At 53.7% G+C, this 22,428-nt stretch overlaps 2 protein-coding genes across 2 annotated transcripts; one reads left to right on the top strand and one right to left on the bottom strand.

Moving 5' to 3' along the window:
• The first annotated feature begins 1,173 nt into the window (after window positions 1-1,173).
• Window positions 1,174-7,167, top strand: Cfap73 (cilia and flagella associated protein 73). The gene is made up of 7 exons (XM_032886500.1): window positions 1,174-1,229; window positions 2,831-2,927; window positions 3,687-3,791; window positions 4,054-4,248; window positions 5,271-5,492; window positions 5,682-5,840; window positions 7,066-7,167. The coding sequence occupies exons 1-7, from the start codon at window positions 1,174-1,176 to the stop codon at window positions 7,165-7,167; spliced, it is 936 nt and encodes a 311-aa protein (XP_032742391.1).
• Ddx54 (DEAD-box helicase 54) lies at window positions 6,889-22,192 on the bottom strand. The gene is given in 21 exon segments (XM_032886548.1): window positions 6,889-8,383; window positions 8,494-8,609; window positions 8,884-8,988; window positions 9,393-9,506; window positions 9,588-9,730; window positions 10,695-10,892; window positions 11,490-11,563; window positions 11,648-11,881; window positions 12,174-12,308; window positions 13,766-13,976; window positions 14,901-15,032; window positions 15,137-15,198; window positions 15,288-15,409; window positions 15,801-15,896; window positions 15,991-16,032; window positions 16,712-16,761; window positions 16,859-17,047; window positions 17,416-17,486; window positions 18,529-18,555; window positions 18,558-18,657; window positions 21,982-22,192. Coding segments are annotated over 21 exon segments (2,625 nt in total). The 5' UTR covers window positions 22,153-22,192; the 3' UTR covers window positions 6,889-8,150.
• Between the last annotated feature and the right edge of the window lie 236 nt (window positions 22,193-22,428).

Here is a 22,428-nt window from a genome sequence, read left to right on the forward strand (position 1 = left end):
ACACACACACACACACAGACACAGACACACACACACACACACACGGGCACTAAATAAATGTAATAAATTTGTTCTTGTTGTTGTTTTTATTTTGTTTTTTTTTTTTTATAAGACAGGGGTTTTTTTTTGTGTCCTGGAACTCATAAACATTGTCTACCAGCCTCTGTCTCCCAAGTTCTGGAATTAAAGGTGTGAGCCACTGTGTCCAGTAATTTCGAAAATAAATAAATAAATGTAAACAAAGGAAACATTCGTTTGAAGGGGGAAATGTCAGGAAACGAATGCAGGAGAATCACCACGAGTTAGAGGCCAGCCCTTGGCTATGTAGGGGACGAGGAAGGGAGCAGGGAGGAGAAGGGAGGGGTCGGAGCAGTTTGAAGCAGACGACCAGTTACTGCCTGCTGCTTCCCGTTAGATACACTGTGGGCAAGTGTTGCTGAGTCCTTTCCCCTAGTGCCAGTGCCTTGGATTAAAAGTTGGTACCGTACAACGGAGGGCATAGTGTCCGACCCATGGGAATTACTCAGACTGGGACAGCTTCTCCCTCTTCCGTCGGTCAAGTGCAAATGGCCCGCCCTTCCCAGGGAACTTCTTCTGAGCAACATTTTCTTTTTTCCAAAGCAGCCTGAGGCTCCCTGAGACATGATCAGGATAGTCCCATCACCATGGGTAAGGAGCTCAAAGGACTAGTTTTCCCTAGAATGGCTGATAGTACATAGAGCTGGGCAAACAGTAGGCACTCAGTAATTACTCTTTGGAGGGGAGCGCCGTACTAGAGCTAGAACCCAGGGCCTTGCAAAGGACAGGTGAGAGCTGTAGCCCCGAACCCCTGTCCACCCCCTACTGAAGGAGCAAGCCATTGCATGGTGATGCCAAACCCTACCTAGTCGAGAAGAGGCTTAGCTAGGCACAGCCCCCCATCCCTGTAAAAGGAAATATTGACCCATGACCGGCATCCTGTCCACTGCTTCCAAATTTAGATTAGAGGATCGCCTCCCTTCCTGGCTGTCGTCTGTCCCTGTCAGAAGTGTGTCCTAGGCTGCTGCCTGGTAACAGAATGTGTACAGTTGGCTGCCCAGGCAACCATGACTCGGTCAACCTCGGGCTTCTAGGAGTTCCAGACTGGGCCGTTCCTCAGCTTGTGCTAAGGTGGCTGGAGACACCTGTGAGAGAATGGCAGTGGCCTGGGAGGAGTATTTCCGGCTGGCCTTCAAAGAGAAACTGCATCCGTGAGTGGTCCAAGAGAGGCTGAAGGGGCAAGATGGAGGGATATCAGTCCCATCCCTTCTAGGGTCCCTGCAGCCTCGGTGCTTTGGACAGTTTTGGGGTGGGGTGCAAGAGTCCTAAGAGAATCTGTAGGTCAGGTAGGTCTCCCCTCCAAAGTCTTGGTGAGCAAGTTAGAGCTGAGCTGGCTCTCTAAGCTTCTGAGATGGCTAGCATGCTCCACCCCCAGCCTTGGCCAGTATCTCACAGAAATGAAATCCTTGAGCCGGGGTGGAAAGGAAATTTCCCGTGAGCCGCTGTCCAGTGGAGAAACTTCATTTTAAGGATGTCAGCTTTGTAATGCATGCCTAGAGGCAGTGGGACCTGTATCTGTCAAGTTGGGGCAGAGGGTGGGGAGCGGGAATGGGGGTAGGGATAGATCCTTCTGATGCAGAGATGGGCGAGCCTTGTTGAATGAGATGTCAGACTCTGACTTCCTCCCATCCCCTCGGGAGAGCCAGGCTCCCACAGCTAGCCTCTCTTGGACCTCTCCCCACAGAGAAATGATTCCTCTTTGTGGTCAGAGCAGGAACCGGTCCAAACCATCCCACCTGGTCATCCTACAGACATCCCCTCTTTTTCTTTTTTCTTTTTTTTTTTTTTTTTTTTGGAGCTGGGGACCGAACCCAGGGCCTTGCGCTTGCTAGGCAAGCGCTCTACCACTGAGCTAAATCCCCAACCCCCAGACATCCCTCAGAGTGACATCTTTCCAGCTGCTGGGATCACCTTCACCCCCTCTCCTCCTGCCCTGCTCCATCAGCCCCCCCGTCAAGCTGTACCCAGAATAGGTCCATCCTTACCTCCCCATCGTGCCTACCTGGATCAGAGCACCTGGAGCACCCTACTCAAGGTCCCTCGCTCCTCACAGCAGCCACAAAGGTTTTCTCCCCCACTCAAAACTCTCCCGTGGTTCTCATCTCAGCCTAGGGTTATAGCCTACGTTTTTCTTTTCCTGTGGCCTGCCACAGTCTGACCTTGGATAGGTCCAATTTTAGTTTCAACCTGTCATCTCCTTTCTCCGTTAAGACTCCTTCAATGTATTCAGGTGCTTCGCTGGGAGTCTGGCTGCTGCTTAGCCATTCCGCTGACCTGGACTCTGTCCCCTAAAGTTGTCGGTACAACCGTGTCTTTCGATCAGAGAGACTTCCTGACGCCATATTGAAAATCACCTCTGATCTACTGACTTTTATATCCCAGGGCCCAGGCAGCGTTTGCTTGCTATTAGTGTCTCTTTTAGCTGTCCGTGGTCCTCAGGGGAGTACGGCTCCCGGGAACATGGGTTTCTGTCTGTCTTCTTGATGGTTGCACCCTCGGTGACAAGGACATTGCCTGGACAAAACAAGTACTCGGTAAAACTTGTGAACAGAGTGACAGCCCTGTGCCTGTCATCCTCGCACTCAAGAGGTAGAGGCTTGAGGATCAAGAGTTCAAGGCTAGCCTGGTCTACGTGAGACCTTCTCAAACAAAAGCAAACTAACTCTGTAGGTAGTGAGGGGGGCCCTCCTCAGGCATCCCCAGGGAGTCAGACCCCTCTTCTCATTAACTCCTCCCCTTTGGGTTTCTTCAGGAAGCCACTGGCGGATGACAGTTCGGCCTTGCAGCTTTTATTGGAGAAGAAGCAAGAGGTAGCAGTCACAGACCAGGGTCTGCAGGTCCAGAGGAAGGTGAGCCTCAGTTGCTAAAATTTGAGGGTTCCTCAGTCACACACTGATGGTGCCCAATGTGGGTTATACAACCCAGGGTGAGTCTACTCTAAGCTCTGAAGTCTCTTATCTGTCAAAGGAAGATAGTGTGAGAACACTTGGTACAAACCTGCGTGTGTGCATTGGGCACCTACTGGCCATTGACCTCCAGGGCTTCACAGTCTGGAGAGGAAAATAGGTGTGAGGGTGGAGGTGGCTGTGCGGGAAGGCACTAGGCAAGGGCTGTTAGACTCTGGGAGGAACTTCTACTCACCAATGTAACTGACAAGCAAAGCTTCCTGGAGGAAGACTGCCCTCTGGGACAAAGCTCGGAGTCATCAGGCTGGAGAGAAGGCTCAACAGTTAACAGCACTGGCTTCTACAGAGGATTCGAGTTCAAGTTCCTGCATCCATATTAGGTGGCTCCCAACAGGCTGCAACTCCTGCTCCACGGGATCCAGTGCCCTTTTCTGGCCTCTAAGGACACTACACTCACAAGCACACACCCCTCCCCTAAATACACACAATTTAAAGCAAAAATACTTTTTAAAAAGAGCTCAGTGAGTCAGGTAGCTTTAACATGGAGTGTCTAGAGGAAAAGAGGTTGGGAGAACAGACGGGTACACTAGCATTCGGGATGAGGGGAAGGGGGAAGAAGGTGTTGTGTCTGAGCAGGGGAGCAGCTGTAGTTGGGACTGTTAGGTGAGCAGACACACAACTCTAACTGCATCCTGCTCCAAGGAATTCCGCAGCACGATGGAGTCCGTGAACCAGCGCTGGATAGAGCTGGCGCAGAAAGGGCAGGCGCTAAAGGGGTCCGCCATCTACTTTGACAAACTCCGTAAGGTCAGTGGAGGCTGAGGGCCGGAGGCAGGTTGTAGGGGCTCCTGCTTGCCACTCTAGAGTAGCCCCAACTAGGAAAGCCTCGTGGGTGATGACATGGGGAGGGAAGAGGTGCATATCCGGTTGTCAAAGGTCTGAGGAGGCGCAAGGATCTCGAATCCCAGCTCCGCTGGCTTAGAGCGCAAATGTTGTGGTTTGGCGGAGGCAGAAGAGCACTGTAAGCTCCAGAGTTCTGAGGCTTTCGGATCACCACCCTTCTTCCCAGGAAGCTGAGGCCCGGAGTGAGGTGTGGAAAGCCATACAGGAGCGGCACAGAATGCACAACCTGGAGGCAGATGTGCTGCGGCTGCGTGCACAGTTGAAGGAGCTACAGCTGCAACGTGAGCGGCTGCAGCGGAGAGTGCAGCGCCTGGAGCCCTGCGCGCAGATACTGGAGGGCGTGCGGAAGCAACTGCCCCAGGTGAGCAGTGCTGAGGGCCTGGGAAAGACTTTGTTCCCAGCACTAGTAGAACTCTGACTGTATACAAGAGACAGCACTCACTGAATACTAGGGACCTGTTTTGTTCTTCAGTCATCTCCTAAATCCAGTCAAAAGGGTTCTGTTATTGACAACCCCATTTTGCATGTGAAAAAAGGTTCCAGAAATCACTCAAGGTCATTAAGTTAAGCAGGTGTGTGTGTGTGTGTGTGTGTGTGTGTGTGAGAGAGAGAGAGAGAGAGAGAGAGAGAGAGAGAGAGAGAGAGAGAGACAGACATAATGAGGACAGACAATAATGTAAAATTTATTATTTGTAGAAGGTAAGACTTTGGGGAGAAATGTGTGTCTTTGGTTTTTTGAGACAGGTTTGGTTGCTTATTATTTTTGAAAAGGTCTTGTACTCCCTACATAGGGAAACAGTTCCCAAAACAGTTTTTCTCTGTATATATAGCCCTGACTGGCCTTGAACTCAGATACTCACCTGCCTCTGCCTCTGCCTCTCTGCTTCTCTGCTTCTCTGCCTCTCTGCCTCTCTGCCTCTGCCTCTGCCTCCTGAGTGCTGGGATTAAAGGCATATGCTGCCACGCCCCTATCTTCAACTCTTTACTACTTTAGGCTTGTGCTGTCACCATGCTCAGCTCTAGTAGGGGAGGGGGGTGTTGAGACAGAGTCCCCATTCTGTAGCCCAAGCTAACCAGGTACTCAAAATGTAGTCGAGGCTGGCCTTGAGCTAGAGGGAACCCTCCTGCCTCTGCCTCCCAAGTGCTGACATTCCAGGCATCAGCCACAAAGTTCCCCCAGTCAACAATGAAGTGGTGTCAACCTTCATTGTGTGGCACCTAGCCTGCTTAGTTAACTAGGTTTGATCCTGGGCAGGAAGGGCATGGAGTTCAGAGCCTGAGATATCCCATGGCACACCTGGACTGAGGATGCTCCCAGGGTGCGTTGGCAAGCTGGGTGGGCAGAAGAGGTGGATTTCAGGCCATGTGAGTCCCTCTCCTCAGTTTCAGGAAGTTTTGGACATGGTGGCGCGCTTCCAGGGCCTGGTAGACACAAAGGCGGTCCTGAAGTTGGCAGAGATTGATCGACATGTAGAGGTGGAGGCGACCCGTGCGCGGCTGCGCAGTCTGAGGGAAGCGAAGAAGGCTGAACTGCTGCATCTGAACCAGGAACGCATACGACTGTGCGAGCAGTTGGAGGCGGCACGCGAGCTCACACAGCAGAGGGTGTGTGTCTCCAGGGTACCCATCCGCTGTGCTAGCCCAGGGGCTGAGGCACTACTTCACCACCAAAGACAGTGCTTGTCACCACTCCGCAGAACACCTGGGTGCCCCTGTTAGGCAGATATAGGGCCTTCCCGATCCATAGGGTCAGGTCCCCATTCAAATGTGGCGATCTGGGCATTCATTCCACAGGAATCCAAGTGGACTGAAATTCAGAACAAGGCATCAGAAAAGTCGATCCTCCTAGGACGCACCAAGATGGCTGTGCTCAACATGTACCAGCTTGTTTGCATGAAACAGGGGCGGAAGCAAATCCTGGACATGGAGGACATAGAGGGGCAGCTGGAGGAGGTGAGGTGCCCTGTACCACTCACTGCTCAACACTCCTTTTGGGACAGCCCACTGCTGGGACACCTAGAGGTTAAGGGTCCTTTACTATGTGCCCAGAAAACCACACCCAGCTGCCAGAACTGGAGCCACCACCAGGAACTGTAAGTGGGTCCGTGTGTCCCACACAGTGTGGGTTAGATTCACAGAGGCCATTGCTCCATCATGAGTTGCCCTGGTCCTTGTGATAACACATGCCAAATCCAGGTGGGTCTGAGGGTCATGTGAACCAGGCAGTCTTTGGGGGGTGTTGGGGGGTGTGTCTGTAGCCCAGGCTTACCCCAGACTTGCTATGTAGCTGATGACTCTGAACTCCTCCCTCTCCTGAGTGTTGGGATTTACAGGTGTGCTGGGTGGGCACTTTGTCTGACTAGCTGAGTTAGTCCCTCTTCTGTATCCCTCTGCTCCTGTGAGGAAGACTCAGGAGGGCGCTGGGTCTCTCCTGCCCACTCTTGAGGCCAAGAATCACTGTCGGGCTGGCTAGAGCAGAGAACTGTCACCAGCCTCATTGTCACTGCCATGGCAAGGGATGGCTCGTCTGCTTTTCCCTTCTTTGTGTTGTGGCCTCAATATTTACCCAGGTGATAGACCTGAGGAGGCTCCCACAGGCGCTTGCTTCCCGATCACAGCAGTGGGCCTGGAGGTGTCCCTTAAGTTCCTATCGGTGGGCGATTAGCACAAAATGAATGATGCTATGTCGATGAGGTCAGGAGCCAACAAACAAGCCAAGGGAAACATGACCTGTCGTGGGTGGGACCTCAGGCTGGCCTGGAGCCAGCTGGAAAGCAGCAAAGTGTCTGGGCACACACCTTTAACCCCAGCACTCAGGAGGCAGAACCAGGCAGAACTTGGGTTTGAGGCTAGCCTGGTTTACAGAGCAACTGCCAGGACAGCCAAGACTGTATAGAGACACTGTCTCCACTTCCCTTCCCCCTTCCTTTCCCCCCAAAATCTCTATTATACACAATCATTTTCAACACTTAGGAAACTGAGGCAGGAGGACCACCCTGAGTTAGAGGTCAAGTTTGAGTTACTTTATCAATAAGTAAAACAAAGGAAACTTTTAAGAGGCTGGACTAGACACTACCAGTGCCTCTCCAGTGGGGTTTCCCAGCCTGCCCCCGCCCTGGGCTTCCTTCTGTAGGGGTAGGGAGAGGATGTAATCTGACCATGTCGTCCCCGCCCCCAGGTGAAGCAGTTTATCCTGAGTGTCTCAGCCCTACTGGCCAGCTATGACCAACCTAAGGCTAAACCCACAGACTGCCTCCTAAACGAACCAGACGAACAGTGAAGGGGACCTGAGGAACCAAGTCCCACGTTTCTTGGTGTGCAGGCTTAACACAACTGCTCTCTGAATCTCCTTTCTCCTGGCAAGATGGAGCCATGGCAGCTCACGCCACTGTGAGCCTTCCACAGGACACTCAGTATGAACTCAGTTAAGTAGACAATGGGGTGGGCAGCTGTGCTGCTCGCTCCACCCACCACACAGGCTGGGGACGGGCCTCTCCCAGCTGGCTGGGAGCATTGGACAAGCTCAGACAGGGCTGGTGCATGCCAAGACAGGCCCTTGCTGTGCACAGTGTCTGAGGTGATTATCGGCACCATCTGCTTTTTGGCCTGCACTGGGGTCCAGCTGCTGGAGGATGCTTGCCACCCCCCACCCCCAATCAAGAGGTGAGGAAAACCACCAGCAGGATGGAGCACCCGAGGATGGCACAGGCTGGTTCTCTCTTCCATGTGCAAGAGGGCAAAGCCACCCACAGCCTTCCTCTGCCCTGCAGTGGTGCTGAGCCGCCATGGGCAAGTGGATCCAGCCACTCTCATTTTCTTCATTCGGCAGCCAGGAGCGACACACAGGCATGGCCACTTGCTCTCAGCCTCAGCTGAGACACCTTCCAGTATCCTAAGCAAGCTACACTCCTGGTCTACTAGAGGCAGTAAAGTTTACTCATTAAAACTCAATACTGAGTCGGAGGCATCCATATGGCCCCAATCTCTGAACCCTGAATGCATAGAAATGGAAGCAGCTAGCTGACTTGCAGGCTCAGGACTTGGTCGGCCTGCTTTCCATAGCTAGACGCCTATGCATCCTCCTCTAAGAGTCCACCCAGTGTCCCAGTCAAAAGCAGTTGTTGCTTTCTGTGGCCATGTGGCACTGCTCCTCATGGACAGACACTGGCTCCTCTGTGGAAGGATCTGCCAACAGCACATGGAAACATGTCCCTGATGTCCACACCAGGGCTACTAGGAAGCCCCAGGGCTGAGTCTGGCTCCTTACATCCCTTTCCTCATCTTGCCCTTCCTGGTGGGAGCACCCCGGCCAAAGGCGCTCTGGCGCAGCTCCTGGGCTCGGCGGCGGTTGCGTGCTGAAAGCTGCTTCAGGCCCCCTCGCTGCAGGAAGCGCTGCTTCTGGGCTTGACGGCGCTGCTTGAGGATCTGTTCCTTGGTCTTGAGTTCGGAGCGCATGCGGCCTGTGGGTACGCTGGAAGCTCGGGACTGGGACGCACCTGTCAACACAAGGATTTGGGGGGAGCTTAGCCTTCGCCCCACGTTCATCTCTGCACCTCACCGAGCCTGGTTTTCTCCCTATTCACACCATACCACCTGCCCTGCCCACCTTGACTACGACCTCGCTTTCCACCTCTGTGGGGCCCAGGGCCTCGCCGGTTGGATGGTCCTTCTTCCTCGGAGTCCCGGTCATCAATTTTCTGCTTCTGCTTCCACTTCTGGTAGCTGAGAGTCTCGTTAAGGAATTAACAAGTAGCACCCGAGTTGGGGGAAGGCCCCTTATTAGGGGGATGCTAAGGAAGCCACTCGGGCCCAACCCCAAGTGCAGTCCCTCCTATAGGGACAGCAGCTGGCTGCTTAGCCCCGCCCCCAGACACAGCCTCTCCTATAGGAGCAGCAGCTGTACACCCGGCCCCGCCCCCAGACACACCCCTCCTATAGGAGCAGTAGTAGGAAGCCGCCTGGCCCTGCCCCTCAGCAGCCCCGCCTCTCAGGATACAGGTCGCGCTTGTAAGAGCTGCTGATAAACCGGCCACTCTCTGTCTTGATCTTTTTCTTGTCCTCTTGACCTGACTGCCCCACAAACCGCTTCTTCTTCCGGTCCCTGAGAGGGAGATGGGAGGTTCTGCTTTGAGGAACCCGTTCCCTCACTTACCTGTCAAGTGTGGGCAGTAGAGGATTAAAGGCAAATAGCCAGCCACACCTGGTCTGCACCCGACCACTCATAGTTCCTCAACCACCTACCTCTTCACCTTCCCTGGATGGCCCAAGTCTCAAAAGGGGCATGGGGGTTGGAGACTTGGGGCTTGACACCCCCATATCACATTCAAGCCCTGTGTGTGTTGGGGGAGCTGTACCAGAGTCCTCATGGGTACAGCAGGTAAGAGGCCTGCCAGGAAACAGCTATCAAACACGGGGGTATGGAGCTGGGAAGGAGTCAACACCTTGCTCTGAGCAGTCAAAAGGGAACACAGGTCATGTCTGGTGGCACGGGGACTGGTCACTCACCACTTGAGCTGCTGCCGCCCTCGGCTCATGTTCTGGGCTTCATCCCCCATCAGATCAAGGACGGCACCGGCCACCTGCTGCTCAAAGGCCCCTCCAGCCCCACTGACACTCAGCCTGCAGGTTCAAGTGGAAGATCTAATTAATGGGGCCCAGACCCTCTGTCTACCCCAAGCCGGGCTCTAAGTTCACACTCACCCCCGCTCACTGTCGAAATCCTTGGGCCGGTAGGGGACATAAAATTCCTGGTCTCGCTGACTGGCCTCCTTCCTCCGCCTCTTGGCTCCTTGGTTGGGTCCTGGCCTCGGCCGTTTCTGGCCCACAACCTCTGTGAAGACACCCTGGCAGGCAGAGACCCAGTGTCACTCTTGTGGCCTTGAGGAGCCCCACCAGAACCAGGGAGTCAGGATTTCCCTTTTCCTGTGCTACAAGGCATCTCCCTGTGTCCTCACCTGAACACAATGACCCCTGCCTTGGAGAGCAGCGCAGGCAAGAGGGGCAGGGCTGATGCTGGCAATGTTGCCATGTCCCAGTCCTAGCCCTGACCACACTAGGCGCTGGCTCCTTCTGTACAAACAGGATGCACCCAGGGTTTTGTGGCTGGGCCTTCAGACTATGGCTCTCCCTGCCCCACTAAGACAAGAGAGATGGAGTAGAGATGGAGGAGGGGCCACGGCCAAGTAAGTAGAACACCATCCTCCAGCCCTACTTGCTGGGGCGTGGGTCTCTCCCACAGGACCTCAGGCTGAACCACTTAGCCAGGCCACAACATCTGGGAAAGGGGCTCTGTCTTTTTAAGATTTTATTTTTAGGGGTATGTGTATGTATATACACGGGGGTGCTGGATCCCCTGGAACTGGATCCAGGCAGTTCTGAGTATGTACTGTGATGCTGTGAACCCCAATTCCCTGAGAGCAGAAGGCCTTTGTTGATTTTGAGACAGGGTCTCAGTATGGAGACTTGCTGTTTGCTGGCTGGCCTTGAACTTACAAAGATGCATAAGCCTCGGCTACCCAAGTGCTGGCATCAAAGGCTTATGCCGGCACACCCCATGGAGGATGGGCTCCTAACTGCTTAACTGCAGAGACAGCTCTTTGGTTATCCACGACAGTACAACTCTGTAGCTTAGGCTGGCCTTAAACTTGTGGCTATCCTCCACACCCCACTTCCTGCAGACTGTAAGCCGAGACAGTGCTCCACTTCCACAGACAATATGGAGAGATGGGGAGGCATCACTGCCTGACCCATGGGCTACTGGGACCTAGCTGTGTGTCCCCCAGCACCAGCCGCCCCTACAGCCCGCACCTCCACAGTCTCAACCATGTCGTCCTCTTCCTCTTCCTTCTGAGGCAGCTCCCCCTGAGGGACTGGGTCAGCTGGGCCGTCCTGCCTTTCCTGCCGCCCCTGATGAAAGCTGGTAATAGCTTTCCGGTCCCTCTGCCGCTTGGCACGCATCATCTGGCTGCTTGGGTCTTTGCTGGAGGCATTGATCTCGAAGATGGTCTGCAAGAGGACACCATGGTTGCTGACTACTACCCATCTACCCCCAGCCCTTCCCCAAAGCAGTTGCAATTTGTATGTGTACTCCTCTAGTCTTCACTGTGGGAGGACACAGTGGGTAACATACAATTAGAGGGAGGCCCAGAGAAAGTGGATGTCTTGCTCGAGGCTACTCAGCTAGGAAAAGCCAGAACCCGGACCTCATACTGAGGGCACTGGGCTTTGAACTAGTAGTTACTAGTTCATCTGTCATGGCCACCCGGGTACCTGGCCGCCTGGTTGGGCTCTCCTTGCCTCTGTCCCTGAACCCTGTTGCACACGCCTGCCCATGGATACTCAGGAGGAATGGATGGGTGGGGAGGCTCAAGGCTGGGTAGGGAGGCTCATCAAGCCTCTGGAAGGCAGAGAATGCACCCCGTCCCTAAGGGGATTCAATCTATCTTCCAGTGGTAGGAAGTGGCGACCCACACAGGACCTGCTGCGGGTCACAGGGATCCTCCAGAACAAGGGGAAGGGACCTAAAAATGGCCAACAGAACCAGCATGGTATGGCAAGAACCTCACAAGGAAAGCCCCTCAGCGTGGCCCTGGGTCCACTCACTGTGCGTGTGCGATAGTTCTTGATGCTGTCTACCAGCCTCAGGCGCTGGAGCTCTCCCTCCTCAAAGCACGAGCCTGCAGGGGAAGGAAGTGTGTAAGGCCAGTCTGGGTTGTGAGGGACCCGTCCACCCTCACCTACTCCGCCCTGCCCAATCTCACTGAAGAGTGGGTGCAGGCCCAGCTCTGCCAGGTCCAGTTCCTTGGCTCTCTTGATGGACTCCGGTGAGGGTGCCGGACGCGAGCGCAGGTACTGCTGCTGAGCATTGTTGGCCACACGGTGCAGGCCCTGAAGTTCCAGTGATGCCTGCAGGGCGGTCTGCAGACTGCTGTCCTCGTCATCCACTACACTCTGTGGCACCCGACCCAGCACACCATCCCTGCCAACTGCACCTGCTAGCAACAGGGCACACGGGGAGTCAGCCTATAATCTGTCCCTCTCGACCTACAGACTCCAAGACAACAGCTACAAACAAGAGGGACATTTAGAGTGGGATGCTCAACCAGACCCCCACTCTGGCAACGATAGCCCAAGAGTAACCCCAGCACCCACGGCCATCACACAGCTGCCTGTGGCTACCTCCCAGGACACATCCATCACATCCACACCCAGCAGCCATCTCCTAAAGCCACCCCTGCCTGCTCATGAACTCCACAGGGACCTGAGCCCTGGCCAGCCTCGCCTCACCTGAAGGTTCCTCATGAGGCCGGGCTAGGGTGACAGAGCGGCCCAGGAACAGGTGAAGGTCGAGCAGGTAGGGAACCTCGTCTGGGGCCACCAGGGAATAGGCTGTGCCACTTCGGCCTGCTCGGGCCACCCGGCCTGTTGGGGGAAAGTTGAGTTTCAGCCAAGGGACCCCAACTCCCTGAGGGCTAGAGGTAGACCAGGGCCTTTCCTGAACTGCTGTCCCCACCTACAGGGTAGGTGGGCAGGGGTGGGCACAGGCTGGTACAGAGTGATCAAAGGCAGGGCAAGTACCACTCATGACCAGGACTCAAAGTCCTGGACACTCCCACTTTGGGAAGATTCTTCCCCAAAGAATAATTTAGGCTGCAAATTCTCACAACAAAAAAAAGTTTGGGCCAGAACTTCTGAAAGGTGTCAGAACAGAGGACTGACTGGTCAACAAGCCGATGACCACCAGGGAGCTACAGAGCTGAGGAAATGGGAGCCCCTCCTGGCCCACTACTTGTTTGTACAATAAAGTTTTATTGGCACACAGCCAGGCCTGCTCATTTACATATTCCTAATGGAACTTTCCACCTAACACTGTAGACTCAATTAGCTACAACAAGGATGGTATAGTGCATTGTGTAAAAAGTCACTACTCGGCCCTTTACTGAAGATGTGCCCCACATGAAGAAGGACGTCACAGTAAATGAAAACATCTGTAAACACTACACAGACTTAAACAGCAGTAGCTGGTAGGAAACAGTTCAACATGACCCCAGCGTGGTGTGGAGTGAACTGCAGGTATCACACTTCAGCTGGGTTTATTGTTTGTGACAGGGTCTATATAGCCTTGGCTGGCCTCGAACTCCTGATCCTCCTGCTTCAGCAGCCTAAGTGCTATGACCACAGACATGTCCTGCCATGCCCAGCTTTCTCCCTTGTCTCCCCTCATTTGCAGGTTTCAATGGGAGTGGCTTGTCACGTGGCACCTGAGGAATTCCCCTATTAGCTCCGGAAACTCCCCGGGCAGGGAGCCAGCCATCCAGAGAGCAATGGAGACTTGGAGACAGCAGGCAGCCACCAGCAAGGTTGGATCTGGGCCGGCATGGTCAGGGTCTCCTGCGGGCCTTATAGTGAAGTCTCAGGACACAGATGCCCAGCGGCTGCCCCTCTTCTGCCCGAGAGATGCGTGTATAAATCCAACCACACTCGGTAACACGGAGAACAACTCTAAGAAACCCATGCCCAGCTTAGCTTCTTTCCCATGCATAGTTTTATCTATCTGCATTTCTGAACATGGCATACAACTTGGTCTGTGGCAGTTTGCCCAGCATGGGCGACACCATAGGTTCTGTTCCCAAAACTGAAAGAAAAGAAACTCTGAGAGCTGAGGGCTACCCTACCTGTCAGGATCCACCTACAATGAACATTATTTTTTTTTTTCCCAGAGCTGAGGACTGAACCCAGGGCCTTGTGCTTGCTAGGCAAGCAATGAACATTATTTAAGGCCTCCATTTCCCCAAATTCCCAGCTGCTAGCACGGCGCAGCGCCCCTCCCTAAGCCCAGCGCCCCTCCCCAAGCCCAGCAGTGCAGTCAGGCTCCTTACCCACTCGGTGTAGAAAAAGCTTGCCCTTGGCAGGGAAGCTGTAGTTGATGACGTTGTCCAGCAGTGGGATGTCCAGGCCCCGGGCAGCCAGGTCAGTCACGATGAGGGTGGAACATTTGTTGTGTGTGAACTTGGCCAAGTTGATCTTGCGGGCCGTCTGGTCCAAGGCACTGTAGATGTGGGCGCAGCTCACACCCTGGCCCGTCAGCAACTGCTCAGAGCGAAGGTGGGAGGTGAGGAAGCTTGCAGGAGCGAGGGCTGGAGGTGTGGCCCAGGCCAGGGCACCATGCGCTGAGGGTCTGAACCCCGGCACTGCTGGCTGCCCTGACTGCTTCCTGCATCAGCATGAAAGCAGCTCCTACCACCTCCCAGCTAGCTCTGCAAGGCTGCTGGAGCATCAAAAGATACAATTTGTATCAAGACTGGTTTAAGGATCCTCTGTGACCATGGACAAATTACTCAGTCTCTCTGTGCCTCCCTGGACTAAGTGGTTAATGCACCATTGAGGAACGAGCCTGAAACACAGGAAGCCCGTGAGAGCATCAACCGCTCTCTCCATGTTACTATTTTAGTCTCAGACGCTCGGGGGAGGAAGGCACCGTTAACGTGTCGGGTAAATGAGACTCAGGCACCCGTGTCCTCAGCAATGCCCAGGTGTGTCTACCGGGGTGAGACGGCGGCTAGACAGCCCCTCCCCCAGTCTTCCAGGCTGCTGGGAGTTCCCAGACGTGCATCTCGCTGAGGGTCACACCAGTGTGAACATACTGAAAGGGCCACGGGCACACGGCACCCAGTTACCATGCTAGCTTTATGCCTAGATGCCAGGCGCATCACAAACTGGAAAGTCACTCCCACTGGGAGTTGCTGCAGATGACCCAGCCGGACAGAAAGCCAGACAGAAAGCCAGACAGGCCCAAACCAACTTGGGTGCGCTGACAGTAGCTGCGCTCTCACAAATGGTACTGACAGTTCACCAGTGTCTTCTGATGTCAGTGTGTGGAAAAAGCCCCACCCAGGCTCATGGGAGCCCTGTTGCCGCCCTCTGGTGGCCTTCCTTGGAAGTGCAACTCTGGGCGCTGGATGAAGCTGGTTTGAGGCCCCATGGCTTTCTCCATCCCCTGGAGCCCTGGCTCACCTCTGTGAGGTACTCTGCGTGGTGCTTCGTGGCTACAAACACCACGTTCTGGTCCTGGGGCCGAACGACATTCTGTAGCAGGTAGAGGAGCACAGCAGTCTTGGTGTCCTCACGCACAAGGAAGAAGGAAGTCTGCGGGGAGAGGGATGGATGGATGGATGTGGGCTCCCGGCCATGGGCTGGCTGGCAGACTCTGCCTGGCCACTAGCCTGAGGAAGGGGCCAACACTGCCTCACCTTGAGCTGTTCATTGAGCTTGGAGTCTACATCCAGGCGGATGAGCACAGGCTCTGTGAGGCCTGTTGGGGTGTGGAGGAGATTGTGGGGGTCACAAAGGGACAGACCCCAGGCCCCACCCTGAGCCCAGCACCATGCCCTACTGGCTCACCTGCTCGTGCAAATTCCACCAGCAGTTTGGGCAGTGTGGCTGAGAACAGCACTGTCTGGTGGCCCCCGGGAAGGCGGCCTATGATCTCCTGTAGCTGCTCAGCAAAGCCCATTTCAAAGAGCCTGTGGGGAATGGTAGGCAGGGAGGGTCAATGGTAGAGGTCAATGGTAAGCTTCTACCCTACAGAGCTTGGAACCCTGGCTACCCTCACTCCAGAACCCCTGCCATGTTAATCTTCCTGTGTCTGTGTGTCCACTGTAGGGGAACAAACTCAGCATCATGCATGAGCAGTGAACACTCTCCATGGCTCACAGCCAGCACGGAATTGAACATTCTTTTCAGTGCTAAGACATAAACTTAAAACAACTAGCATAGGTGTCTCAGGGATGGGTCTCCCCAGGAAACACCTACTCTCCTACTGTCCTATGGCCTCCCTTCTCTTTGCTTCCTGGGCCCTGGGGACAACCTTAACAGTTGCTATATGCTTAACAGGGGCTATATGCATGGCCTTACCTGTCTGCTTCATCAAAAACCACATACTCCACACTCTGCAGCTTTAAGTTCATCTCCACAGCGACATGCACCAGCCGCCCAGGGGTGGCAATGATTCTACAAGGAATACACAGGCCAGGTCACCCCAGGCTCAGGGCTATCATAGCCCTCAACCCCCTCCCAGAGCAACACCCCCCATCAACAAACTCACATGTCAGGGTTCTCGTGCAGGGCTGCAAACTGGTCTTCCATTCTAGGGGGGGAACACAAGGGCAGCTGGAGAGCACAGGGCTTTTGAGTCTGTCCCTCCCCTACCCCACAGCCAAGCATTCCCACACCTTGCCTGGAACACGCACTACAGGTATAGAGGTGAGAAGTGCCAAGGCCCTGCCCCCGCTGAGAAACAAGGGAGAACCTTAGATGCTGGCTTCCTCTCTGCCTCCAGACACAGCAAAGTGCTGCCGACCCACAGCGCCACCTAGTGACCCAGCCTGGAATCACCAGCTTCACCTAGAACCCCAATCTCCCTATGGGTATGTCTGCCCGGCCTTGCCATGAATCACCCCTGGTGCAGCTGTAGAAGTGGGGATCCCTGGCTCCATGTAGCCTGGGAAGGCTAGGCTTTCTGATAATCACAGACAACGTACCTTGGTAGAGGCTAGAACAGGGGAGCGGGGCCGACTAGCCTCAGCACCCAGGGAATGACATACCCTGTATAACTAAAACTCACCAAACTCCCTGACCCAACACTGTAAGCTGATAGCTCCTTCTGCCCCTGTCCCTGCTTCCACCACTCGACCCCCTGCCAGCTTGTTGGAGCACACAGAGAAGCTGGCGTTACTGACGAGCAACTAGGACCCACAAAGGGAACCCTCGAGGTCCGGGGTTGTGCCTGCACAGGGAAGCTGGGACGCGGGGTAAGGAGTCCTTACTTGTCTCCACCCAGGATCAAGGCAGTCTTGAGGCCAGTGAACTTGCCTAGCTGTGGAGAGAGGGAGACAGAGGGATCAAAGGCAGGTGAGGGCTATCTGCCTCAGCTCTGCACCTCATGGCTTCCCACGAGGCCCAGCCACGCATACCTCTTTAGTGAACTTCATGGTCTGCAGGGCCAGTTCCCGGGTGGGTGAGAGGATGAGGGCCCGAGCCCCCGTCTGTGCGCTGCGTGCCTTCAGCCGCTCAAACATCGGGAGGAGGAAACAGGCCGTCTTGCCACTGCCTGTCCGGGCCATAGCCACCACATCCTTGCCATCCAAGATCACGGGGATGGTCTGTCAGACACATGATGAAGGCTCTGTCAGTTCTAGCCCCAGCATGGCTGGGCACGGGTGAGCCACAGGCCTATCAGCACACCTCCATGAACAAGCATCCCCAACCCCTGTGCTGGGAGACTCTGCCTCCTGAGTAGCTAGCTGTAAGTGCTGGGGTGCTCATGGGGTGCTTGTGTGCTACCTGGGCAGGCTCAGCATGAAAGATGCAGAGAGCCACAGTCAAACTCCAGCTCTGTTGGGCCCAACCTCCCCTGTGAAATGGCTAAGCTGTGTGGAGCTTCAGTCATAGAAGACGGCAAGCAAGGTGGCCACTGGGTCCAGGAAGAGCTGTCGAGGCCAGTGTTCACGGCTGCCCTCCGACTCCTTACCTTCCTCTGGATGGGTGTTGGCACCTTGTAGCCCTTCTTCATGATCCCCTTGAACACTGGGTAGCTCAAGCCTGGAGAGACATGGGAGTGGTCAGGGGCCACAGCAGGCACCAGGCACTACAGGACAAAGGACTGTGCTGTCTACCAACGCAGAGGGAAAACAGAAAGCAGAAAACAGAAGGATAAGGGGGTACAAGACACCAAACCGAGGCAGGCCCTGCCTGACCTTGGCTGGAATTCACTCACGTCAATTTTTCAGTCTAAGACAAGGCCTTGCTATGTACCCCACACTGGCCTTGAACTTGTGGCCTCCACCCGAGTGCTGGGATTACATGCTTGAGCCACTCTGACAGGTGTGATAGAGGCGTGTGTTGGGAAATAGGGTCAGTGAGGGTAGGAAAGTGGCCCTCTGAGGGCCGGACCGAGGAGCTGGGAGCCAACAGAAGGCCCAAAGCCCAGTAAACAGTTTAACAGTTGTCTGGTCAACCCTTCATCTTCGCTGTGGCCCCATGTCTGTCTCTGCTTGAACCCCTCATTATCAAGAGTCAGCACTGTGCTCTTAATATAAACAGTCATCTACAGCACTTCTGTGAGTCAACAACTCAGTTTCTTTATTCCATTCTCCCAGAGCTTTTGTCCTTTTCTTATTGATTTGTAAGAACTCTTTGCATATTGTAGATATTTTTTGTTTTGTGGTGAGACAGGGTTTTATGATGAAGCCTTGGCATGCATCACCATACCCAGCTCCTTTGTATTGCTATTAAAAGTCATCAGTGGGTACCTCAACCCTGGCAGCTACTGCTCTGTCACGAGCAGAACACTTGAGCTACACTTCCTACACAAGCATCCTGACACCACACCATCATCCTGTGGCCATCTCTTTAAGGTGGTTCTTTTATCCAGAACTGAGGCCTCTGCCACTTTCTGTGCCTGCAGGGGTAGCCCCTTTCCAGGCCTGCCTTGGAAGACTGTACTACCTCAGTCTACTTGACACCTACCATGCTGCCAGGCCTAAGGTAGATGTCGGTGGCTAAGAAGAGAAGACACAACACCACCACCTCCACTTCCACCCCAACCCCCACGGCGCACCGGCTACCCAGCCTGTTTACCTACCCATGGACTGGAAGCCTCCAGACTTTCTTTTTTCTTGTTCTGGGCTCGTACCATCTCTCGGGTGTCAGGCTCCACATCTGATACGCACTCTGAGGTGGGAAATGAGGGCAAGGCTCTGCCAGGGCCCAGCTGTCGGGGGAGAACGGAGAGATGGCTTCACCCCAGCTTTGATGGACCACAGGGTGGGAGGCCTGGAGGCTCAGCCAGTCTAATAAGCTCTCATTGCACCAGGCTGGGGCAGAGGTGCAGGTTAGTTCTATAGAGAGGCTCCAGGGCTTGCCAGCCGGGCTCTCTCCCACTAGCAGTACAGCCACCTCCCTGAGCCTGAGCCCACCCTTCTAGAAACTGAACTCAGGGTGTGGGGTATGCGAAGATCCAGGCTTGGCCAGGAGAGCCGGATGCTGAGGGCTAAGGCGCACGTGTGTGTGTGTGTTTGTGTGTGTGTTTGTGTGTGTGTGTGTGTGTGTGTGTGTGTGTGTGTGTGTGTGTGTGTGTGTGTATGCTCATGAGCGTGTATGTAGTTGTGAGGAACAGTAGGAGTAGTATCTTGGGATGTGCCTGTCCTGGAACTCACTATGTAGTTCAGGCTGGTCTCAAACTCAGAGACCCACCTGCCTGTCTCCAGAGTGCTACTATCAAAGGCGTGTACTGCTAAGCATGCATCACCATGCCTGAATCTCATTTCCTACTTTTAATTTCTTAAATGGCAAATTTTTCCTAGTCCTTATAAAAATTCTCTCACTTCATGGCACAGGTTAAAACTGTCCCCCAAATGCTTCTGTTATTCTGGTGGTCCTAAAGACGGAACCCAGGCCCCTGCACAGGACGCAACACTCTACCACTGAACTACATCCCCCAGCCCTCTTCTTACTCTTTATTTTTGAGACTAAGTTGCCCAGGCTAGCCTTGAACCTATGATCCTCTGCCTCAGTTTCTTACGCCGCTAGAATCAGAGACCATCCGGCCTGGTTTATTTCTATTCCTTTCTCACTTTCATCTTGAGATTATTGCATTATTATCTGTCTGAGAAGAGACAATAAGCCTACTGTCACGCAGCTATAAACGTAAGATGAACCCAGATTCTGTATCATTACTGCATATGTGCACGCACATGGGCATGGAGGCCCCAGTGTGTGGTGGCCATGGCCGTCTTTCAAGAGTCAGCATGGGCTAGAGAGGTGGCTCACTGGTTAAGAGCACTGACTGCTCTTCCCAGAGGTCCTGAGTTCAATTCCCAGCAGCCACATGGTGGCTCACAGCCATCTGTAATGAGATCTGATGCCCTCTTCTGGTGTGTCTGAAGACAGTGACAGTGTACTCATATATAATAAATAATTCTTTAAAAAAAAAAAGAATCAACACATTCTCTACCCTGGTGAAGAGGGATCTCACTTGTTTCTGCTCTCATTTCTCCATGATAGCTGACTGTGAGCTTCTGAGCAATTCTCCACTCTCCATCTCACCTTAGGGAGGTTGGGGTTACAGACACTTGGCACCAAATTCAGCTTTGTAAATGGTACTGGTGTTTTGCCCGCACGGAATATGGGCACCATGTGTGTGCAGTACCCAAGGAGACCACAAGAGGGAGGTGGTGCCTTGGAACTAGGTGAATTGAGCCCCATTCTGCTTTTACATCCAGCCTTGTAAGGTAGGTTCCAGGGATCAAATCAGGCAGTCGGATTTAACAGGCAGGCGTTTCTACCTCCTGGGCCGACTCTCTGACCTCTCAATCTATTTTCCAGCTTTAAAATAATGTTTTATGTTTCTCTGTATATTGTTTCATTTCTGGTCCTTTTCAGACAGGGTCTCCTGTGCCCAGGCTGGCCCTCTGAACCTCCAACTCTCTTGCCTTCTGAAAAGAATGTGGTGGCACACATCTGCTATCCTGGCACTAGGGAGGCAGGAGAATCAAGAGATCAAACCCATCCTTGTCTCCTCATGAGTCCATGGCTACTTAGGGCTACACAAGACCCTCCCTGACACTTTAATATGACGGGCTGTGGCAGTTAACCCAACAGCCCCAGCATTTGGTAAAGGCAGGAGGATTTATGTGAGTTCAAGGCCAGCCTGGGCTACACAGAGAGACCCTGTCATAAATCAAAACATAAGTAAAGAAATACAAAAAAAAAAAAAATAATAATGTAAGGCAAATAACTTTCCTGACAAGTGTTAAGCTTTGCTCACTGGATTTTTTTCTTAGCAGTTTAAGCATTCTGTTTGGGGGTCTCCCCTCCGCCATGTCTGAAGATAATTAGGCCAAGATTACTTGAAAGACACAGGCATACCTAGCACAGAGCCCTGGGTTTGGTCTCTAACCCTACCAAAAATCAAGGTAGGGGAGGGAGGAATGAAAAAGGCCATCTGTCCGTCCCCACTAATCCTAAATCCACAAACTCTGCTCCCTGTTTCATTTCACTGCACAAAGATACTGTTTTGTTTTGTTTTTCATTTTTATTTATTTATTTATTTTTGGTGGAGGGTAAGCCAGTTCAATGAACTTGGCTTCTCTCCCAGCCATATTTACATCAGGTGTGTGATTAAACCTTTAAGAAGCACGTATTTCCCAGGTTGGAAGAGCCTTTGTGGGTTTTGTACAGCAAAAGATTCAGGATTAGTGGTATAGTTCACTATATAGACAAGGTGGCCTTGAATTCCTGATTCCCCTGCCTCCACCACTCCTACCCTGGGAGCTAAGATTACAGGTGTGTGCCACAATACCCACTTTTATGCGGTTATGAGGTGATGGCGTTCAGACCCAGCTTTGCACGCGCCAAGCAAGCGATCTACCAACTGAGCTATATTCAGAGCCCACAGGCTGGGTTTTGACTCGCAAAACAGCTGAGCAACTTCTTTATGTCTTACTACAGCCGGTGCGGGGCTGAGTCTCAGCAAAACCCTTGGTCTGAACCATGTGAGCAGCTTTATTGTATTTGCCGATGAACACATGCCTTCTCATTGCCTCTAGCAGTTTTTGCACATTTACTGACCACCTAATTTACTGACTGAGCTGGGAAGGAGAAATGGAGAACTAGAGATACCCGCTAAGCACAAGACGACGGGCATCGTGAACCGTAGGCTTTTCGGCTCCACTTGGCGCTCACGCCTGTCTCCCCAAATGGCTACATATGGAACCAAGACCATCCCCAGTTTCAATCCTGCTGTCCCCTCTGTCAGTGCTGATGAGCCTTGCACAGCTGAAGCACCACAAAAGTCCGTAAATACTAGGTTAGTTTAAAACCCGCTTCTCAGAAGTGTGGTCCGGTCTCTCCTTTAATTTTATCACCTAAGACCGCCCAAAACTCAGGCGGACCTTCCGCACATGCACTTTCTATTGGCTGTATAAACTGGACCCCGCCCCCTACGCGAAGAGACCCAATAAGGGCCCGCGATTAGTGAGACGGACGGGCGGAAGGGTGCAGGCCGAGGGCCCGACCAGGACCCCCGCGTTATTACCTTCCGCGCCCGGGCGTCATCCTCTGCTTGGATCTCGAACTCGCCGTCCTCCGAATCGCTGTCGCGGGCCTGGGAAGCCACAGTTCGGCGTTTCCGCAGCCTCTTCTTCTTCCATGGAGCCATAGCGGGACGCGACCGCGGGCCAAGCCCCACACGTCTGCCGGCAGCCATGCGGGCCGGGCACTCGGACCCGGAAGAAGGCGGAGCCTGTGGGACGCATGAGTGGCGTCGGGAACGAAGGCGGGGCCTAAGTGTTGTACCAGCCGGGCAGAGGCGGGGCCTGAGGGACATACCAACTAGTGGGGGCGGATTGTACCAACTGAACAGTGATAGGCGCTTAGGAGACCTACTAATTTGTAAGGACACCAAACGCTAATAGTTGGGATAGCTGTGGAGAGAGCAGAGCCTCAGGAACATACAACTCAACGTGTGGAAGACTTTGAGGAA

The sequence above is a fragment of the Rattus rattus genome, chromosome 16, assembly GCF_011064425.1.
Source record: "Rattus rattus isolate New Zealand chromosome 16, Rrattus_CSIRO_v1, whole genome shotgun sequence".
Taxonomy (NCBI): Eukaryota; Metazoa; Chordata; class Mammalia; order Rodentia; family Muridae; genus Rattus; species Rattus rattus.

What these genes read in the sequence shown, in the direction of transcription:
- Cfap73 (XM_032886500.1), top strand. Translation starts at nt 1,174, where the DNA reads ATGGCAGTGGCCTGGGAGGAGTATTTCCGGCTGGCCTTCAAAGAGAAA. An exon ending in GTCTGCAGGTCCAGAGGAAG is followed by an intron (nt 2,928 to 3,686) that starts GTGAGCCTCAGT and finishes TCCTGCTCCAAG; the next exon opens with GAATTCCGCAGCACGATGGA. An exon ending in TGCGGAAGCAACTGCCCCAG is followed by an intron (nt 4,249 to 5,270) that starts GTGAGCAGTGCT and finishes CCCTCTCCTCAG; the next exon opens with TTTCAGGAAGTTTTGGACAT.